Source organism: Leptonychotes weddellii, chromosome 15 (assembly GCF_054177405.1).
Source record: "Leptonychotes weddellii isolate Sample4059 chromosome 15, ASM5417740v2, whole genome shotgun sequence".
Taxonomy (NCBI): Eukaryota; Metazoa; Chordata; class Mammalia; order Carnivora; family Phocidae; genus Leptonychotes; species Leptonychotes weddellii.
The window spans coordinates 40,414,089-40,432,558 of NC_138383.1; the positions used below are offsets into that span (position 1 = coordinate 40,414,089).

Below are 18,470 nucleotides of genomic sequence, written 5' to 3' on the forward strand. Positions count from 1 at the left end.
ACAGGCGGCGGAAGGCAGGACCTAGGGGGCCCCGTTCCACGCGGCGGCCGTTCTAAGACGGCGGAGCGCTCCCGCGGCCTAGCTCACCGTGGTATCGCGGAGTTCGGCGACAGGCACTGGGGGCTCCGGGAGGCTCTGTGTCCCTAAAAGTGGTTTAAGCCTCCCACACACCCGAGCCCCTATCCCTGCCAAGGCGCCCGGGCCCCTCTGCTCCGCCGCAGCCCTGCCGGACTACAGTTCCCAGCGTGCATCGCACCGAGCTCCGCTAGCCGAGAATCCGGTGGCTGGGGTCCGGTGACTTCTGGCCCGCCCTCATCCAAAGCCTGGCTGCCGGGGGAAGCCGGTACAGTCCAAAACGGATCCAGCGTCCGTTGTGGTCGCTGCCCGGAGCCTAGAGGATCTCAGGTGAGCGTCGGCGCGGCCCCAACAGCCTCCCCCCATTTACCCGGCGGACCCCGAGAGGGCTAAAGACTGGCAGTGTAAGTCGGTTGAGGATCTTGCCGCGCGTCTAGTCCCCCCCCTCCAGCCGCGCCAGGGTTCCATCACCTACCAGCGGTCCCGGCCTCGAGACAGCCAGCCTACGGGTTGGAAGGCCCGCGTGCCGGTGAGCGGAGGCAGGGGACCCTGGGCTGCCGAGGTGGTGTGGGTGGGTCTACTCCCGTGCAAGTCCGAGCCCCCTCCCCGCCTCCTGGTTAGTTGTCGCCTGAATCTGGGTCGCGGAGTTGGCAGATTACTTTGGAGAGAGGAGGTGCTGAAAAGCCCATTCCACGAACTCCCGTTGGTGTGCTGGGGGACTGAGCAGAATGAGACCCCGCCCTGCGTTCCGGGACTTTCAGGCTGGGGGAAGGGAGGACAACTGACTGGCTACCCTTTTAAACAGAACTGAGAAAAATAACCACCTATGCTTTATGAGAGCTTGCTAGGTGCCGAGGCAACGGTAGTAATCGTTTTACGACATTGTTTCTCAACCTTTTTTTTTCTAATGAACTCTTCCCCACCACCATGAAATTTTAATACCACTGATTAAGTCTGTTTGTGTACTGTGGCCCTTTGGAGGGCCACAAGCCATGTTATGCATTTCAGCTCATTTAAGTCCTATGATGTAGTCCCACTGTCTTGTTTTCATATTAGGAAATTGAAGCTTGAGGAGGTTAAGTAGCACCCCAAAGTCAGACAATAAATGGGGAGCCCAGGTTCAAACCTGTGCAGTCTGTCTGCAGGGCACACATTTTTGACACTTTCTGTGTCCTACAAGGGAAGGAGACTCAAGGTGTTCCAGGTTGTAAAACAATTGACAGGATTAAGTCAGATACTTGACAGGAGCTGGAGACCCCTGACCCCAGGTTGCTCCAGGGGTGCATGGTTTGGGAGTGGGAGACCTCTTGAAATGGTATCTGAGTGACACCTGGAAGATAGAACTTAACACAGGAAGAGGGGCATGCCCGAAAGAGCCCATTGTCGTGAAATTCTGTATTTCTACCTTGTAGCATTCACAAGACATAGTTTTAGTGTATAGCTATCACTCTGACGTTTTTCTGACATTTTAATCAACTTCTCAATGTCTATCTGTCCTGGTGTCTTTCCTGCAAGGTATGTATCTCAGACTCTGGGTCGGGCGGGGCGGGACTTTTGCTGACCAAACATTTGAGTTTCTTAGTCCACATTCCGCTCCTGCAGGATGAGAGGAGCTGGTTAGGCTTGATTCATATCTGATTTCCAGGGGCGGGGAACGCAGACTCTACCCTGAGGGACATTCTGAATCCTGAACCTAAGGACACAGGCAGGTGTGAGGAGCAGAGAGTGGCAAGAGTGAACGGGAGACCCGTGCTCACTCCACAGACACAGCAGAGCAATTCCCTGCAGGTCAGGGTACAGAAAGTGGGTGGTAGGGAGCACAGGGATACAGCACCAAAGTCAAGGAATCCAGAGGAGGCCAGAGACAGAGCAGGTCAGTGCCAGCAGGTGGGAAAGCTCCTGAAGTAAGACCTAACAGATCAAAGGGAGCTGCCCAGGCAGAGAGGCCCCCGGAGGAGACAGGGACAGGCAGAGATCAGGCAGGCTGGAGCAGTCAGGAAGATGTCTTTGAAGGGAGGGGTGTATTAGGAGGTTCCTTGAGGCCTTTTGGGAAAACTGAAATCAGAGAGGTGTTTCCACACAGACCTCTCCTAGCTCTCCCCACGGGACTCCCCAGAGGCTGTCAGGTGGGAGGGCCTAGGCTCTGCATGCCAAGGCAGTATGTGCAGACCAAGTTAGAGATATCCATGCTGACCTGCCCCATCTTGACACGTGGTTCACCTGCTGTGCTTTGGGGTTATAGGTGTTATGTAGTGCATCTCCCTCACTTAACCAATGAGTTTCCCCTGGGCTAATCTGGGGCGCCTCCCTCACTGGGTCCCCATTATGAGTGATCCCTGCCAGTCCTGGAGAGGTGACACTTGTCAAATGAAAAAGTCTTAACCCGGTGTCAGGTGGTGGCATTAGCCCCTTAGGCTTTTGACTCAGGACAAGGAATGAAATTAATTTCCTTAAGGTTCGTAGGTTCACAAAGTCAAATATCTGACCACAATTTGGATAACTTTTTGAAAAAAAGGACCCCCAGCCGATAAAACTGCATTCTTTCTTTTTGTTAACAAGGTTACAAGAAGCAGTTGAAGAGGGAAAAATTTGGTGTTTGTCTTCTTCCTCAGAGTGGAGCCTTACACAACACAGTCTCTCTGAGCCCATGGCTCCACATATCAAAGAAAGCTATGTTCCACACACCCCACGCCCCAGTCACTTGGTGATGCAAAGCATGTGAGGTCACTGGTGTGAGGTGAAAGCCCTTTAGGAACTGTCTGTGTCGTGGTCCATTTGTTGCTGAGCTGCTCCAACTTTAACCTGAACTTCTCTTGCTGTTTGTTTTTCTTCCTAGTTCTTTGAAATTGAGGAACATGATAAGGAGTTGGCTGATTATTTTTATCCTTCTTCCCCTGAAGCTCATAGAGAAATGTGGTGAGTTTAGAAATGGGTCATCAACTTTGTAAAGAGGGAGATGGTGCAATAGAGTAAGTAGCCAGACCTGTTCGTAGCCAAGGGTTCAGGATTGTCCAGACTGCATGTGTCTGCTGGCTCCTTGGCCAAACGACCACTGGGTGGTGGAGCAGACCCAGGTCTGGGATTCAGGACTTTCACAAATAATTGACCTTCTTCCATGGGGTCCCTATTACCGTTTCTGTACCACCAAAGTCAAACTGCAGAGCTTCAACAACTCCCTGTTCTGTGGACCTCACAGAAGGAATTATAGGTCCTAGGAGATGCTGCAGAAGCAAATGAGGTGGCCATCTTGTTGCACCTGGTTCTTCTGTCAGGTTCAGATACCTGAGGAGTCTGCCAGGCATCCCCTTGTAAGATGGAAAAACCTTCTTTTAGAGAGAAACCGAGAAACAGGATGCAGCAGCCCAAGGGCGGCTAGGGGCCTCACATAACACCGGCTGGTTGTCAAAAAATACCTTGGGGTTTGGGCATCCTTGTGAGGTTTGTAAGAGCAGCAGGGCCGTTAGAGGTCTGCATCATTCTATCACTTCTCCCACTGCCTAAAACATTGCTGAAATTCCTTCCATGAAGAGGACGGAAAGTGTTTAGCACTCCTAGGATGGCAGGCTGGTTATTTTGATCATCAGCTTGGCTGTTGTCAAAAATCAAATATATCTTGGGGCGCCTGGGTGGCTGTCGGTTAAGCGTCTGCCTTCGGCTCAGGTCATGATCCCGGGGTCCTGGGATCGAGCCCCACATCGGGTTCCCTGCTCGGCGGGGGGTCTGCTTCTCCCTCTCCCTCTCCGCTCCCCTGGTTTGTGTTCTCTCTCTCTGTCGAACGAATGAATAAAATCTTTTTTAAAAAATCAAATATATCGTAAAATCCCTGACTAAGGATTTCAAATGACCCTTATACAAACAATACAAATCCTGCAGAAGCTTCCTGAGAGCTGTACACAGTGGTTGTACCATTACAGTTATGTGGCCTCTTGAAGGCTCTTCTAGGTTTGTTAAACAATCAGTCATGTTACTTTGCAGTCACACCTTGTGGAGAAACAATTTCCAGGAACAGAAAGGTGGCACCCTGAAGCCTGGTGTTTCTCCATACGAATTCCAGAGCCCCATTCCAGACCTGCTCTGCACTGTCAGGCTTTAGATAAAGGCAGGAAAGAAGAGCACATCTGGCCACCACCACCGCAGTTACACGGAGGGGAAACTTTGACCCAAAAAGTCTTCCCCAAAGTCACAGAGTCCCCAAAGGTGACACCTGCATAGGATCCCTGCTCCGTTTTACTCTTTGCTTCCTTTCCTGAATGTCATTGAAAAAGAGTAGTGGAAACACCATGAAATCAAGTGACTAGAATTGGGGTTCTGAGCTCATTCTGCTTGTCTTCTTCTTTGCTTTGGGGATTGGTCATCAAGGACTGTGGATGAGATGATCGGTCTCTGACTTCTCTGGGTGGAATCTTGAGGCACTGCCACCTAGTGCCAAGAAGCTGGGCCTTGGGCCAGACAGGCCTGGGTTTGAATCCTGCCTCCACCATGTCTGAGCTATGTGGGCAAGACACTTGCCCTCTTGGGATTCTGTTTCCTTATATCCGAATTGGGAAGGATAATACCCACCTCTCACTGTTACAATAATTAGAGAATGGGTGAACCATGAGGCAGAGTGGGTGGGATGGGGAGCGCAGTGGAGGGTGCCAGTAAGTATTCCTTTGAAAAAAAAAAAAACCCTTCCTTAGGGGAAACTTCAGGTGATTCCATGAAGACTTGTTTGGTAATTCTGATGTGGTGTCCCGAGACTCTTGCCCAAGGGCAAACTTTAAAATGTGCTCTCTCTGGAAATTATGCCTGCTTCATAACTGCCTTCCATCTTGGGCTTGAAAATGTCCTACAGTGTTTACATGATGAGAACAGTCACCAGCAATCATCTAGCATTCGGGCCACATGGGAAGTGTGTCACAAACACTCCCACACTGTGTCTTCACGGCGCCATGTGAAATACGTAGTGCCGTGCTCCCCATCTTACAGGTGAGGAAATAGAGCCCCATAGAGAGGTTAAGAGCAAGGAAGGCACAAAGCCGGGGTGGACCGTGTGACTTCAGAGCCCAGTCTCTCAGCTGCTAAGAGCCAAGTGAGGGGAAAGTAGACATTCCCTGATCTGGTTCTCAGGCGCTCACAGCCTCCTCTTGTAAAGTGCAAAGAATATGGAAGAGCAAAGGCCACGCGGACCTCTCACCGTGACCACAGCCCAGCAGAACCTTCGGGCCCCAGAGGTGTGGGGGGCTGCCTGGCATCACTTTCAGTATCTCTGTCCTGGGCACTGTCTCGTCAATGGTTTTGCTTCTCTGGTGTGGTCCTCAACTCTCGGTAGAAAGTAACATCAGAGACCTTAAGTCCTACTGCCCCCCTAGCTGTGCAAGCCCAGAACAAAGCCTCAGGTTGCTATCAGACTGTGAAAAAGAAGGGGCAGAGTTGCCAAAGCTGCCTCCGGGCCCTGAGGCTACACATAAGGGAGGGGTCGTCCTACTCAGCTGTGAGAGGCTTGGCCTTTGCAGGGGCCAACATGGGGACATGCCCACTCAGTGGGACGCCAGGCAGGTGTGAGGAGAGTGCTGAGACTAGAGACCTCAGACTGTGGGAGTCTCAGCTTGGAGGCTTGCAGGTGCAGGTGACAGAGCCTTTATCCACATTCATGTGTGCGGGGTTGTCATGAAGAAGGCGGCTCTCAGAGCCATGCCCAGAAGTACAAGTTCCAAGCTGGCCAAATCCTTTGCAGGAGATGAGGTTACCATTCTTGGGAGGTGTTTAGGCAGAGGAAGGGCAACTTCCAGGTAGGAGTAATGAAAAAGGGGATCAGACAGTGGAGGTTATATCAGGGAACTTTTAAGTTCCCCTCCAACCTGAACACCTAAAACTTCAGATCTTATTTATCTTCTGCCTAGAGGGAACTGGGGAGAGAGAAACCTGGGCCCTGCCTGCAGCCGCTCCCCCTACAAGGACCATCCTAATCAAGTTAAGCTCCTTTCCCCTATGGGCTCCCTTCCTGCCCAGTCTAGCTTCATGACCACTCCTTAGTCCTTGCATAACCCTGAAGGCCCTGAGGTAAGGGAGGTGAAGTGGACAGGGGCCTGGGGCTTTGAGTGCACCTGGGAGTAGGGTGGGGTGCAAGTGTGGGCTGCCCAAAGAACACAGGGAAAGGTCAGAGAGAGGCTCACTCACTCTGGTTCTATGGCCAAGTTGCTCTGGGGTATTTGGCCTCCTAAACCTGCTTCCTCCCTCACTCCCAAGGCCTATTTGTCTACCTTATTCTGCATTAACACCTTAATGCCAAGAAGAAATCCCTGATAGTGAGATTGTGGTATACACCATTTTCCCCCCACTCCCCAGCATAGTCAGTCTCAGGAAGGGGATCAGTGAATGGGTTTTATGGGTTAGTACAGAGCCCAAAGGCGTTCTTTAGAAACAGGATAGCTGGGCCCTGTGTGTCTCTGAGAGTACAGGAAGGGGCTGGACCAGTTCTGCAGGGCCATTTTGGCTCCATGAACAGAGGAGACCCCTGTGCTTTCCCATCTGAAGAGGTGGCTCAAGTCCACATTTTTCAGTCCCAGATGGATGCATGAATTCCTGTGTGACAATTTTGGGGCTCCATTGTTCTAAAACTCTGGATAACTCAGCCTCAAACCTCTCAGTGTGGGGAAGAAGAAGCTACAGTGTTTCCTGCTCAGGCCTGTGTCTACCTCTCTCTGGCAGCAGAAGGGGAAAGAGCATAATGAAGGCTCAGGTTTCCAGGCCCATCACCTACCCTCTCAGGACCTCCATGTCTTCTTCTAGAAGATGGGGGTTGTCATGAGTCAGAGCTCATGAGTTCAGATGTTGAGGAGCCTCATCCCAGTTTTTCCTTGTGAGCCTGAGTTCTCTGACCTAACGATTTGTCATTGGTTTGGGTCCTTCCAGAGTCAACAGTCGACTTCACTGTTCCTCCCACTGTGAAGCTGGAAAATGGAAGCTCAGCCAACATCAGCATCACGCTTCAGTAAGTTCCCAGGCCCAACTCTGTCATCAGCCCAGTTCATTCACCCCATGGCAGGTCAGGGCTGACCCCTGGTTCTATCTGTTCATATTTCAAATGTGATACCTTTGCCTCTTTACTTTAAGACAAGCCAGAGAACCCTAGGGCCAGTGGATATTCTGTATGGTGGTATCAAGTCACTTCTCTCCTAAGAAAATAAAATAAGCTTTAAAAAAAAAAAAAGACAAGCCAGAGAAAGAGAGGTGATAGCAGGTGGTCTGCAGACTCAGGTCCTAGAGTCTCTCTACTCCCAGCCACTGAGTCCTTGTTTCTGGTTGGAGGAGGAGGAAGGGGGCTTCCCCCTAGAGACATGAACCTTTTCCCCAGCTGAGGGATGGCCTTGAGTGACCAGCAGTTGATGCCAGACCTCAGAGTGGTCCCTTCCAAGGCTCTTAAGTATTTGATGAGAGCCCTGAAGGTCAGGGGGCAAGGAGCTGAGCTGTTCGGCAGCACTTCCGAGATCCCTTCTGAAAGCAGAAGTGATCTTATTGAGTGGATCCCATTCATGGTGACATTCCCCCTTGGCCTTTTCTGAGTGTCTTACTGGTTAACCTCTGCTGGTTCAGGTGTGAGGTGCCGACCTAGTACAGACCGCCAGAGAGCCTGCCTCTTCCCTATCCTTTACTGCTTCTCCCTACTCTTGCCTCCCAGCTGTGAGGATTCCCCAGGACCTAGAACCTTGTCCTTTTCTCTTTACGTTTCTTCCTTTTCTTCACCTCTCCTAGGAAGTCTGATCTCAAACCAAAGCTTTGATAGCAACCTGCATTCCATCCCAGCTCCTGCCACCCCTCTACATGGACACCTTATAAATCTGACAAGCCTTCCCCTCACCACATCACCCCTCTCCAGAATCCTCAAGGGGCTTTCCATGGCCTTCCAAATTCACTCCAGGTCTGTACATTCACACTTGAGGACACCACCAGCTACTCCCATCGGACATGTCTCCTGGCTTTCTGGGGACACACTGGTCCCTGCTCAGACCCAAGCCCTTTAAAGCCTTCTCTACCAGAGCAGATGGCATGGTCCTCTTGGCCTCTGGACACCTGATTTGGCAGTCACAACCTGTTCCCCACCTTCTCATGTTCTCACCTGGCCCCTGTGGGCCTCTTGTCTCCCGAAACCAATGAAAAGCTCCTAGGAGCAAGGACCCCACCTCTACCGCTCAGGGCCTAGCACATAGCACTTAATTATAATTGCTTGAGCAGTGACAGGCCCTGTGTGAAATCCAGAGGGTTGGTTGAGATCTCACAGTGTCCAACTTCTCAGCAGTAATCAGACTCTTATCCTCCACAGGCATCCATTAAATGCAACCTTGGTGATCACTTTTCAAATCACATTTCGTTCAAAAAATGTTACTATCCTTGAGCTCCCTGATGAAGTAAGTAATGAATTTTAACTGCTGGGTAATAAAATACTTTTTAAGAAAGTGCTTTTAGAATTAGGCCACCTTGTTTTTATACCGTGGGCTGCTCCTGTTCCATCATTCTAAAAATCTCTGATTTGGGCTTTGTTCATCAATTTGAGGATGGCCATTTTATGCCATGTAGATGGAATGAGGAAGGTGGTAGTAAGAAATTTGAGGCAAAAATGGTTCTGGGAATGTAGAAGAAATTCTTAATCAGATAGCTTTCTAAAGCTTGGCTGCATAGAGGGCATTGGCGGACCAATGTACTGTCCCTGCTTGAAGATCTTTTAGAAATGCAGAATCGTGGGCCCCATCCCAAACCTACTGATTCAAAACCTGCATATGAGCAAGATGCCCAGATGATTTAGGCCCCCACTGAAGTTTGCAAAGCACTCTTCCGAGATTCCATTGGTTGAATGTTATTTCCAGAAACCAGTGCCAAATGCTAACAATGACTATTCATAGTCCTTATGCATTTATCTGTTAATATACACACTGCTTCTACCTTACCAACATTTGAGCAATTACCAATTGACTAGATAAAAAAATATCAGTAGGGAAGGCAGCAATATAGAGAATAAACAAGAGTTTAAAAAAAAATAGACAAGCTGTATGCAAGGATAACTACGCAGCATGTCACGAGGCCCTGTGTGGTTGTAGAAATGGGCTGCAGGTTGGCTATGAGGCCCCGGCGAGAAAATAGTACTGAAGCATGTGATCAGATAAAGGGTGTCAACCCAGAAGGGCCTTGCGTGGGAAGGCAGTCCTCTCTCACCCTCTGGTGAACACCACACCTCATTAGACAGAGCCATTTCTCACAACTTTCCCGCTGCCCTGGGGCATGAAGCCTGCTGCAGGGTAAGAAAAGGCATTGGTTCTTAGAGCAGACTGTGGCACCCAGCTGAGGTCTGGTTTGATCCACAGATCAAATTTAGAGTCTGAGGAAGGACGTTAATCACCTAGTTTAGGGTCAGTAAAAGTCAAACATGATCTTAAGCAAAAAAAAGGCTGATGCAGAGAAGCCTACAGTACCGTACGCTTCCTTGGGCGTAAAGTGCAAACACAGTCAGGGCCAGTCCGTGGTGTTGGTTAGCATAGCAGTCTCCCCTTGGGGATCAGGTGTGACTGGAAAGGAGCAGAATAAGGCTTCTAGGGTGCTGGAAGGGTTCCGTTTCTTGACCTGAGTGTTTGATCTTGGTTTGTAGTTGTTACTTCATCAGGCTGTGATGTGTGTACTTTTCTGCACATTATGTGATAATTCAATTTTATATAAATTTAATGGTGGATAACATTGTATGTCAACTATAATTTTTTAAAAATTATATGGTGGAAAGTCAAATCCAGTTATAGAAATGATCTATATGGGCACCAACCCGCTTTCCAGGGGCCAACCTATATGGCCCCTCCCCATCCAGCTCTAACCACTCCTATCTACTCCCTGTGCCTTTGGAAACCACTGGTTAGAACTTGGGGGTCAGGTAGTCTAGAAGCCTGACCCGTGAGCCTTGGATAAGGTACTCCACCCGATACATCGCAGATTCCTCATTTGTAGACATAACGTTAGTAATGTCTACTTGACAGGGTTGTGAGCATGAAAAGCTATAGCAAGTATAAAATGTCTAGAATTGTATCTGGCATGTAGAAAGAAAGCACTCAGTAAAAAATAGTGATAAATTTCGCTGTAGACCTAAAACTGTTTTCAAAATAAAGTTTATTGGGACGCCTGGGTGGCTCAGTCGGCTAAGTGTCTGACTCTTGATTTCAGCTCAGGTCGTGATCTCAGGGTCGTAAGATCGAGCCCCGCATCAAGCTCCGTGCTGAGTGTGGAGCCAGCTTAAGATTTTTCTCCTTCTCCCTCTGCACCTCCCCACTTGTGCGCACTCTCTAAAAAAATTAATTAATTAAAAATAAAGCTTAATAATAATTTTTTAAAAAGATAGTGATAGTTATGATTTCCTTTTGCCTTGTATCAGTTGATTTCCAGTTGACCAGTTTTCTTCCTGCCTAGTTCCTGAAGGGACTGAGTGGCCACTTACAAATATACAACCAACATGGCCAAAAAAAAACCTTGTTAAAAATAAGAAAAAGTAGCCGAGAGTAGTACATGTCATGAGGATGTAGCTTGCAAGAGGTGGGCCATGAATCAGACTCTGGGTTTTGCTGCAGCTGCTTATACCATTTCACTTGTTCTGCCAAAGCCCCCTGATTTCCAGCGCTAAAACCAAAAAGACGGTCCTTCCAGGGTCCTCATAAAGAAGCCACTGAATTCTAATGGCTGCATCCTCACAATGCCTGTGGTATGGGTAGAGGTCTGGGGCCCAGAGCAATATCCAAGGAACAAAGAGGGGGAGACAGTTGGTTCAGGGAAGGTATCATTCTGCTCCCTGCCACATTTGGGAGATTTGAGAATGTCGGGGGTGGGGCGGGTGACTGGGAGATCAGATATTGCAGGCAGGCCTCCGAGTACTGTTGCTCAGAGCAGAGCTTTTGATAAGTGTTGGACAGAAAGGAGGGTAAGAATGTTCTCCCTGACAGGTGTCTGTCTTCTGTTTTGTCACTTGGCAGCCACACTGGGCATGGGGCAGACATCGTCTGTGGGTATTAAGGAGCCTTCCGTTATAACAGAAGTAGAATAGCAGTCATGGTATTTATGGATATTATGCCATTCATAGCAACCTTGTAAGGTAGACACTTCTGTTATCCCCTTGTACCGGTGAGCAAACTGAGGTCAGAGCTTGAATAACTTGCCTGAGATCGAGCTATCCCACCTTCCCTGGTAGTTGAGGCAGGGGAGGGCCTAAGGGCAGGGCTGTTGTTCTGCTCAGAACGTCTAACACACGGGTATTGGGGCGGGGGGGCAAGTAGTTGGTCCAGTGTTTCTCCCTCCTGTTAGTAAGCTCTTGGAAGGCAGGGACTGTGTATCACACACATCATTCCCTAGAGTGTAGCCTGGAGCTAGACACTCAGTGAGGTCCTAATAACTGTAGCACCAGATTGAATTCAGTTTTCTTAACAGGTTGTGGTGCCTCCCGGAGTGACAGATTCCTCTTTTCAAGTGACATCTCAAGATGTTGGACAAGTTACTGTTTATCTGCACGGAAATCATTCCAACCAGACCGGGTAGGCTGACCTCAGCCCACGCGGGCCTTAAATGATAAGACGGGAGGCAGGCAGTGTTGGGTACATGGGGGGTTTCCTTCAGGCTCAGCCTCAGCTCATCTCAGTCCCCAAATTCTTTCTAGCCCGAGGATCCACTTCTTGGTCATCCACAGCAACGTCGTTAGCATCATAAACCAGGTGATTGGCTGGATTTACTTTGTGGCCTGGTCCATCTCCTTCTACCCTCAGGTGATCACCAACTGGAGGCGGAAAAGGTAACCTGCTAAGCTTTATGTGAAGTCCCTTGAGGCTAGTAAGATGAGAGGCATTCCAGAGAGGCTGTAGGCAGCATGGGTTCAGACTTTCCTCCTCTGCTGTTCTCTCTTCTTGCCCTTTCTAGAAAGTGTCCAGTGTGAAAGCTCTAAGAGCCTGTGGCAGGACTTGCAGCTCTGGGCATTTGGTCTGCGGCCCAGTTCAGTTCCTCCATGTGAAAGCAACAAAATGGGGCTTTTCAGGGAAGTGGAGACTGGGCAGGGTTGGGGGATTGCACCAGATCTGCTCTGTTCTTGGTCCACCCAGCCCTGGAGGGGTTAGTGGCCAGTCTGGCTGCTGTGCCGGAGCTGGGTCCTTCAGCCTCGCAGGCTAAGGTGCCCCACCCTGACTTTAAAGACAAAGTGGGCCTGGAGTTGTGTCTGCACAGCAAGAACTCCAGCTCTCCTGTGGTCACCCCCATCAGATGGGCCTCGTGGGGGGCTACGGAGCTGGGAGCCGGCGGGGCGCGGGGGTGGAAGATGCTTCCTCTGTGGAGGAGGCTCAGGACTTCCCTCTGGGGCCAGGACTTGAAGAGGCAGGAGACGAGGGAGGGAGGGAGGAAGGAAACTGGTTCCCAAGAGAGTGGGATTGGGTGGCGTTGATTGGGGCATGCAAAGGGACCTGAGGACGGTGCTGTCCTTGGGAGAGCTGGGCCCTCCTCCCCATGCGTTGGGAGCTCTGTCCCCTCCCTTCCCCGCAGTCTCACCCTTTGCCCTTTGTCTCTTCATTGCTCCCATGCCACAGTGTCATTGGCCTGAGCTTTGATTTCGTGGCCCTGAACCTGACAGGCTTCGTGGCCTACAGCGTGTTCAACATTGGTCTCCTCTGGGTACCCTACATCAAGGTATGGCACTGCCTGCCCACTGCAGCCCGGCCCCAGCTGCTTGGTAGCCTGGCTGCACCTCACCCCCAAGCTTCTCCCAACCCCTCAACCAGGAGCAGTTTTTCCTCACATATCCCAATGGGGTGAACCCCGTGGACAGTAATGATGTCTTCTTCAGTCTGCACGCAGTCGCCCTCACCCTGGTTGTCGTGGTGCAGTGCTTCCTCTATGAGGTGAGAGATGAATCTGGTGCCCACCCCACCTCGGGCTCCCTGGGCCAACACCCACCCCCACCACCTGTTGGCCATACTTCCCATGTTACAGAAGACACAGAAAGTCAGCATCTACTTACTGAGGCTGAGAGAGTAGACCCGGCCCTGTGCTGGGTACAGGGAACACCCATGAACCCAAGCTCTCAGGACCCCAGGTCTGGGATGAGGGACACAGAGAGGCAGTGAGGACCCAGCAGGCTGAGAGCCGAGCGGGAGGGGAGGACACAGGCGGCTCATGGAGGCCCTGGCACAGCCAGGGAGGAGAGGGAAGGAGGGCATCAAGGAAGTGGCATGGGGTTGTGGTCCACAGTGAAAGTGATGTTGCCATGGGGATGGGGAAGCAGGCCAGGGTGGGGCAGCCCCAGCTGGAGGGCAGAGCTGTGAAGGCCAAGGAACAGTGAGAAGAACTATGAGCAAATGGGTGTGGCTGGGGCTCGGGGTCTCCTGAGGGGTCTACAGTGCCATGCTGAGGAGACCGGCCTTAGCTGGAGTGCTGGAGGGCTGTTGGGCGTCTCAGCAGAGAAAGGCGCCACCATTAGGCCGGTTTTCAGGGAATCACACTGATAGGTATGTTTTCTCTCACTGGATACACTGCTTCCCTCGGGGAGCTCCCTCTGCACATGCAAGGTCAGCCAGGGACTGCTTGGCTCCTACCTTCACGAACTCTCTAGGTTTTCTTACCCTTTGCTTTGAAGCTCCGTGAAGGCCTGCTCTGGGGAAAGGGAGGGGCGAGGGATGGGTTCCAGAGATGATCAGGCTCCACCTGGATCATGGAACGAGGCACAGGCCTCCAGTGTGTTGCAGGCCACATTCCCAGCTCCTGGTGGCCTCCGATAGGCACCCAGTTCTGCAATGTGGGAACGGGAAGAAATGGGCTCTGGAAAGTCTAAGAAGGGCTGCAGTAGAGACCCTGCTAGTGACAACCGGGTGATTGGTACTGGGCTTTCTGTGCCCACCCCCCTCAACCCCTACCACCTACTCCCTTTCCTTTTCTCGGTCATCCTCAGCGAGGCAACCAGCATGTGTCCTGGCCTGCCGTCAGCTTCCTGGTGCTCTCCTGGGTCTTCGTGCTCATCACCATGATTTTGGCTGCGGTCGGGGTAATCCCATGGCTGCGATTTCTCTTCTGCTTCTCCTACATCAAACTCGCAGTGACGCTGGTCAAGTATTTTCCCCAGGTACTCTTCACATGGCCATTAGCGTGAGAGGGATGAGACACAGGGCCTGGGTGCTGCTCGCATGGGGCAGCTTCTAGCTGGGGTGAGGAGATGTGCCACAGCGCAGGGCCAGGCAGAAAGCTGGCCGTAAGCACTGCCGCTCTTCCCTGAAGCCAGGAACCACCTGAGGGTCAGTGGAGACTTCTCTGAGCTCAGGCTCAGCTCTGAGAGTCAGGTCACTTGTCTCTCCATCCCAGTCTTTCCTACGGACATCAGTTCTGCCCCCCATTGCTACAGCCGGTGACCCGGACAAGCAGCGGCAGGATACTTGGGAAAGCAGCCCAGCACTGCAACCTCTGACCTCTGTCTCCCATCCAGAGAGGTTTTCTTCAGAGGTCCCATCCGGGGTCCACCTTAGGGACCCTCAGCGTGCTCCCTCAAGTACTGGGTCCTATTCAGATGCAGAGACTTAGAGTCTAGCACATCTTCCCCCTTAGCCCAGACGGCCCAGGAGCAGGGGAGGCACGCAGGACAGCAGCCACTGGCGGGCTCCACCCCGGAATCTAGGGCCTCCTCTGACTTGCCCCATTTCCCATGGAGGAGCCTCCTTTTCAGTTTCCCCAGTGCAGGGAACCTGGTATTTCATGGGCTCAGGAAGGAAAGCATTTGGGCCAGAGTCCAGGCCTGTCTCTTGGAGGGCTTGGAAACAGATCCAGGCTCTTATGGATGAGCAGGACTTAATTTTGTGGGCAAGAGAGGAGGGGGCATTCTAGGCTGGGGGCAGTCTGCACAGTCAGAGGAGTGCGGGAGGTACCAAGAAGCACTGTTGAAGCTAAAAAGGTAGGGTCAGGCCTTCGGGGGCTGGGGAAGAAGGCTTCGGAGTGGGCTGGGGGAGGTCTTGAGGGAAGTAGGGCCCACAGTCCCTGAGTGTGGGAAGGCTTGGGCCTGGTCAACCCAGGAGGCAGGAGCTCCACTCGCAGATGTTTGGAATTGTCCCAAGACTAGAGAGGTGGCCACAAGCGTGAAAGAGGGTGGGAGAGGATGAAGAAGGGGACTTGACGGGAGGCTGACTGAGGGAAGACCACTACAGAGGCCACATCCTCTTGGGTGATAAGGAGGTTTGCCCCAATCAGAGAAGTCCAGAGGGTTCTGGCTTTGGAGGAAGGATGTGGGCAGTGGCAGCAGAAAGTGGGGGGATGTCCAAGTGGACCCACCGACTAGACCTAGGAAGCCTGAGATGGAGTCTCCAGAGCCCAGCCAGAGCTGAGGGGGGAGTCAAGTCCAGTCTACAGATGGGGAAAACTGAGGTTAGAACTTCAGTAACACTCCCAAGATAACCTCCCTCTAGTGGTGGAGCTGGGATGCCAGACCAGGAAGTTGACTCCTAGCCCATGTTCATAAGCACAACATGAAGTCCAGGCTGAGTTTCTCCTTCACTGGAAGTGAGAAGAAAAATCAGTTGCTAGAAAACCAGGATAGGGTTTCACCCCAGAACAGGGAAGGATAAAGAAGATGGAGAAGCAACATCTCCCCCTCCTTTGCAGTTGTGAGGTGCAGGGATGCGAGGAGAAGAGCTGTTGGCTGTGCACCCACATGAGACCCTGGGACCCGCCCATACTGTTCCCTCTGCTGGTGGGGACTTGTCAGAGCCCAAAGGTCACTGTGTTCCTTGATGCCGAGGCCCAAGCACATGAGTGGGAGGAATGAGAGCTGCTCTTGTTTGGAGTGACGGTCACAAGGTCTAAGAGGCAGCCACCCAGCCCCCTCACTGCCATCGTTCTGTCTGTCTGACCTAGGCCTACATGAACTTTTACTACAAAAGCACCGAGGGCTGGAGCATTGGTAACGTGCTTCTGGACTTCACTGGGGGCAGCTTCAGCCTCCTCCAGATGTTCCTCCAGTCCTACAACAATGGTGAGTCAGCCAGCAGGCTGCCTGCCCATCTGGTGGGCTGCAGGCACAGGGTGGGGCCAGGCTTCCTGGGATACCTCTCCCCCACCCCCCACCCCCCAGCCCTTCAGCCTGGGAATCCAACCCAGTCCCAGCACCCAGGGGAGACTCACCTAGGGGCCTTTGCAGCTGGAGGATTTGTGGTTTTTCTGGGCAGATGAGGACACCTCCCCACCCCCACACAGCCCCGCTGCCCCACATGCTCCAGCTGTTTCAGGAGCTGCCAACTTAAACCCAAACTCTGTCCCCTGTGACTGTTAACAGAGCAGTGGACACTGATCTTTGGAGACCCAACCAAGTTTGGACTCGGCATCTTCTCCATCTTCTTCGATATTGTCTTCTTCATTCAGCACTTCTGCTTATACAGAAAGAAACCAGGGTATGACCAACTCAACTAGCACCCAGGGACCCAGCATAAATGGCCCCGGGTCGTGTGCCCACCAGGAAGGCCGAGGCAGAGGCTGGAGCGCAGGGCTGGCTCAGTGTGCTGACAGTGTTGAAGTGCTCTCTTCCTCAGGGCCAAACGTCTTACACACAAACCAGCCTGCCTTCAGCCAGGACTCTCCCAGGCCGGGCTGGGGAGGAGCCTCCCCCTGAGACAGACACCAGACTCTGCTCTGAGATGGAAAACCACACCGCTGACGGCCCCTCCCAGGCCTTGCCAGCCAGGCGTCTGGCCCTCCTGCATCTTGATGCCACCGTCTCTATTTTCTTTAAGGCTTCAGGCAGCACACACGGGTTTGAACAGCTGTCCCAGGCAGGATTGGGTGCTGAACTTGGAGCCGAAGGCCTTGACCTAAGCAACCAGTGTTTCTGGGAGCAGCTTGAAGGACTGACCCCACAGTTGTGAGCCAAGGGTGCTTTGCTGCCACTGCTGTGTTCCCAGAGACCCAAGCAGCCAGGTGGTGTGGCCAGTGGACTCAGAGGTGCTGGTGCTGATGCTGGTGGCAGAGGGGACAGGACTGATTGGGGGTTAGGCCTTGGGGGAGGGGGTCCCTTCTCTGAAGGCCACATGCTCTGAGCATTCATCTTCCTGACACTCATTCTACATAATTCAACACCCACAACTGTAATCACAGGTGGCCCAGGCTAGGGTCTGGTAAAGAAACTGGATTTCTGAGCCTTGAGGTGCCCAACAGATTGGTTCTGAGCTACGCTTACGCCCAAACCCTCTGGATCTTTATCATACTACCCCCTTTTGGATTTTTTGGAGGGATGTTTTGGAAGGGAGTGGCTTAATTTCTTCACCTTCTGCCTACCTCTACTTTCCCAGAGTCAGGGACCCTATGTACCCCTTCAGCTGCTCCTTATCTTGTGTCTGAGTATAGGACACGTGTGCGCATGCACACACACACACCATTCTGTGCCTTAGAGGCCATAAGACCTGCCAAATGGTGAGAGTAGCTCCCCTGTAGGGGAGGGCTGGCCCCCTTCCTTCACTTACCCCAGACACCTTCCTGAGACTCACCAATTTTTTGGCTATTCAGGAGCCTCACCTAAGGACTTGAGACCACCTCACATAGTCCTCATGGGCCCAACCCTTATTCCAAACCTCTTTCCCTCTTTTCCCAGGCAGCTATCCTTCCTGTGGCAGGAGGGGAGGGTCCCAGGATGTGCCTTGTCAGCTCACTCTCAGACTTTTTACTACGAGACTAATGAGGTGCTTATATCCTTAATTAAAACCTGATTTGTTTCCTTTCTGCACACGGAGCATTTTGCCAGATGTGGGAGGACAGGTGTGTTGGCTTCAGAACCAATCCTTAGGGTTTAGGGAGACAGCCCTACTCACGTCACATAAGGAAACGCATGGGTTGCAAAGTATGCTGATGGCGGGGTAGCTGCGTACTGACCTGGCAGTTCGTCAGGGGAAGCCTCTTGGGTAGTGCAAGATGCCTGCCTGCTCAGGGCCACGTGGGTCCCACGGGTGCCATGTCTCTGCAGGGCATGGTGTTCAAGCTGGGGTTGTGAGCATGGGCTGGATGGGTTAAGGGCACTCTCACTGAGGGGGAAGGGGAGGTGTCTTATTTTTCAATGATTCCTCTATCCAAATTATCAGAGAATTTAGGATTTTGTTTCCCTAAAGCAGAGATTGTAGAAATGGGAGATTTCAGATTTGAAACTTTGAAAAGCCGGATTTGGCAGTTTTGGGTGGGTCCACGAATGACAGTAATTCCAAGAGCTGGTAGGGCAACCAGTGCTGGGCCAGGCAGAGGCCCCGGGCGGGTCTCCAACTTAGCCCCGTCTCATCAGACCACAGTCTCTGGAAATGTGGAGCCCCACTCCTGTCTGTGATAACTGTACGCTCTCAAGAGTCTTAGGGGGTAGGGGTTTTTTCCATGAACCCCGCAGTGCCCAGGAGCCCCTCCCG

The 18,470-nt window shown here is 52.0% G+C and overlaps 1 protein-coding gene across 2 annotated transcripts; it reads left to right on the forward strand.

Moving 5' to 3' along the window:
* The first annotated feature begins 3 nt into the window (after positions 1-3).
* CTNS (cystinosin, lysosomal cystine transporter) lies at positions 4-17,806 on the forward strand. Of its 2 annotated transcripts, none has more exons than XM_031017100.2 (12): positions 4-479; positions 2,912-2,991; positions 6,970-7,048; positions 8,378-8,462; positions 11,506-11,609; positions 11,732-11,863; positions 12,645-12,744; positions 12,837-12,956; positions 14,003-14,173; positions 15,949-16,066; positions 16,367-16,481; positions 16,821-17,806. In XM_031017100.2, the coding sequence occupies exons 2-12, from the start codon at positions 2,931-2,933 to the stop codon at positions 16,900-16,902; spliced, it is 1,167 nt and encodes a 388-aa protein (XP_030872960.1). In that variant the 5' UTR covers positions 4-479; positions 2,912-2,930; the 3' UTR covers positions 16,903-17,806. The 2 variants fall into 2 exon arrangements, with proteins under 2 accessions (XP_030872960.1, XP_030872959.1); XM_031017099.2 differs by having other exon boundaries at positions 4-405.
* The last annotated feature ends 664 nt before the right edge of the window (positions 17,807-18,470 follow it).

Coding starts and splice junctions, on each gene's coding strand:
- CTNS (XM_031017100.2), top strand. CDS start 2,931: ATGATAAGGAGTTGGCTGATTATTTTTATCCTTCTTCCCCTGAAGCTC. Junction 7,049..8,377: donor AACATCAGCATCACGCTTCA/GTAAGTTCCCAG, acceptor TATCCTCCACAG/GCATCCATTAAATGCAACCT. Junction 12,957..14,002: donor TGCAGTGCTTCCTCTATGAG/GTGAGAGATGAA, acceptor GGTCATCCTCAG/CGAGGCAACCAGCATGTGTC.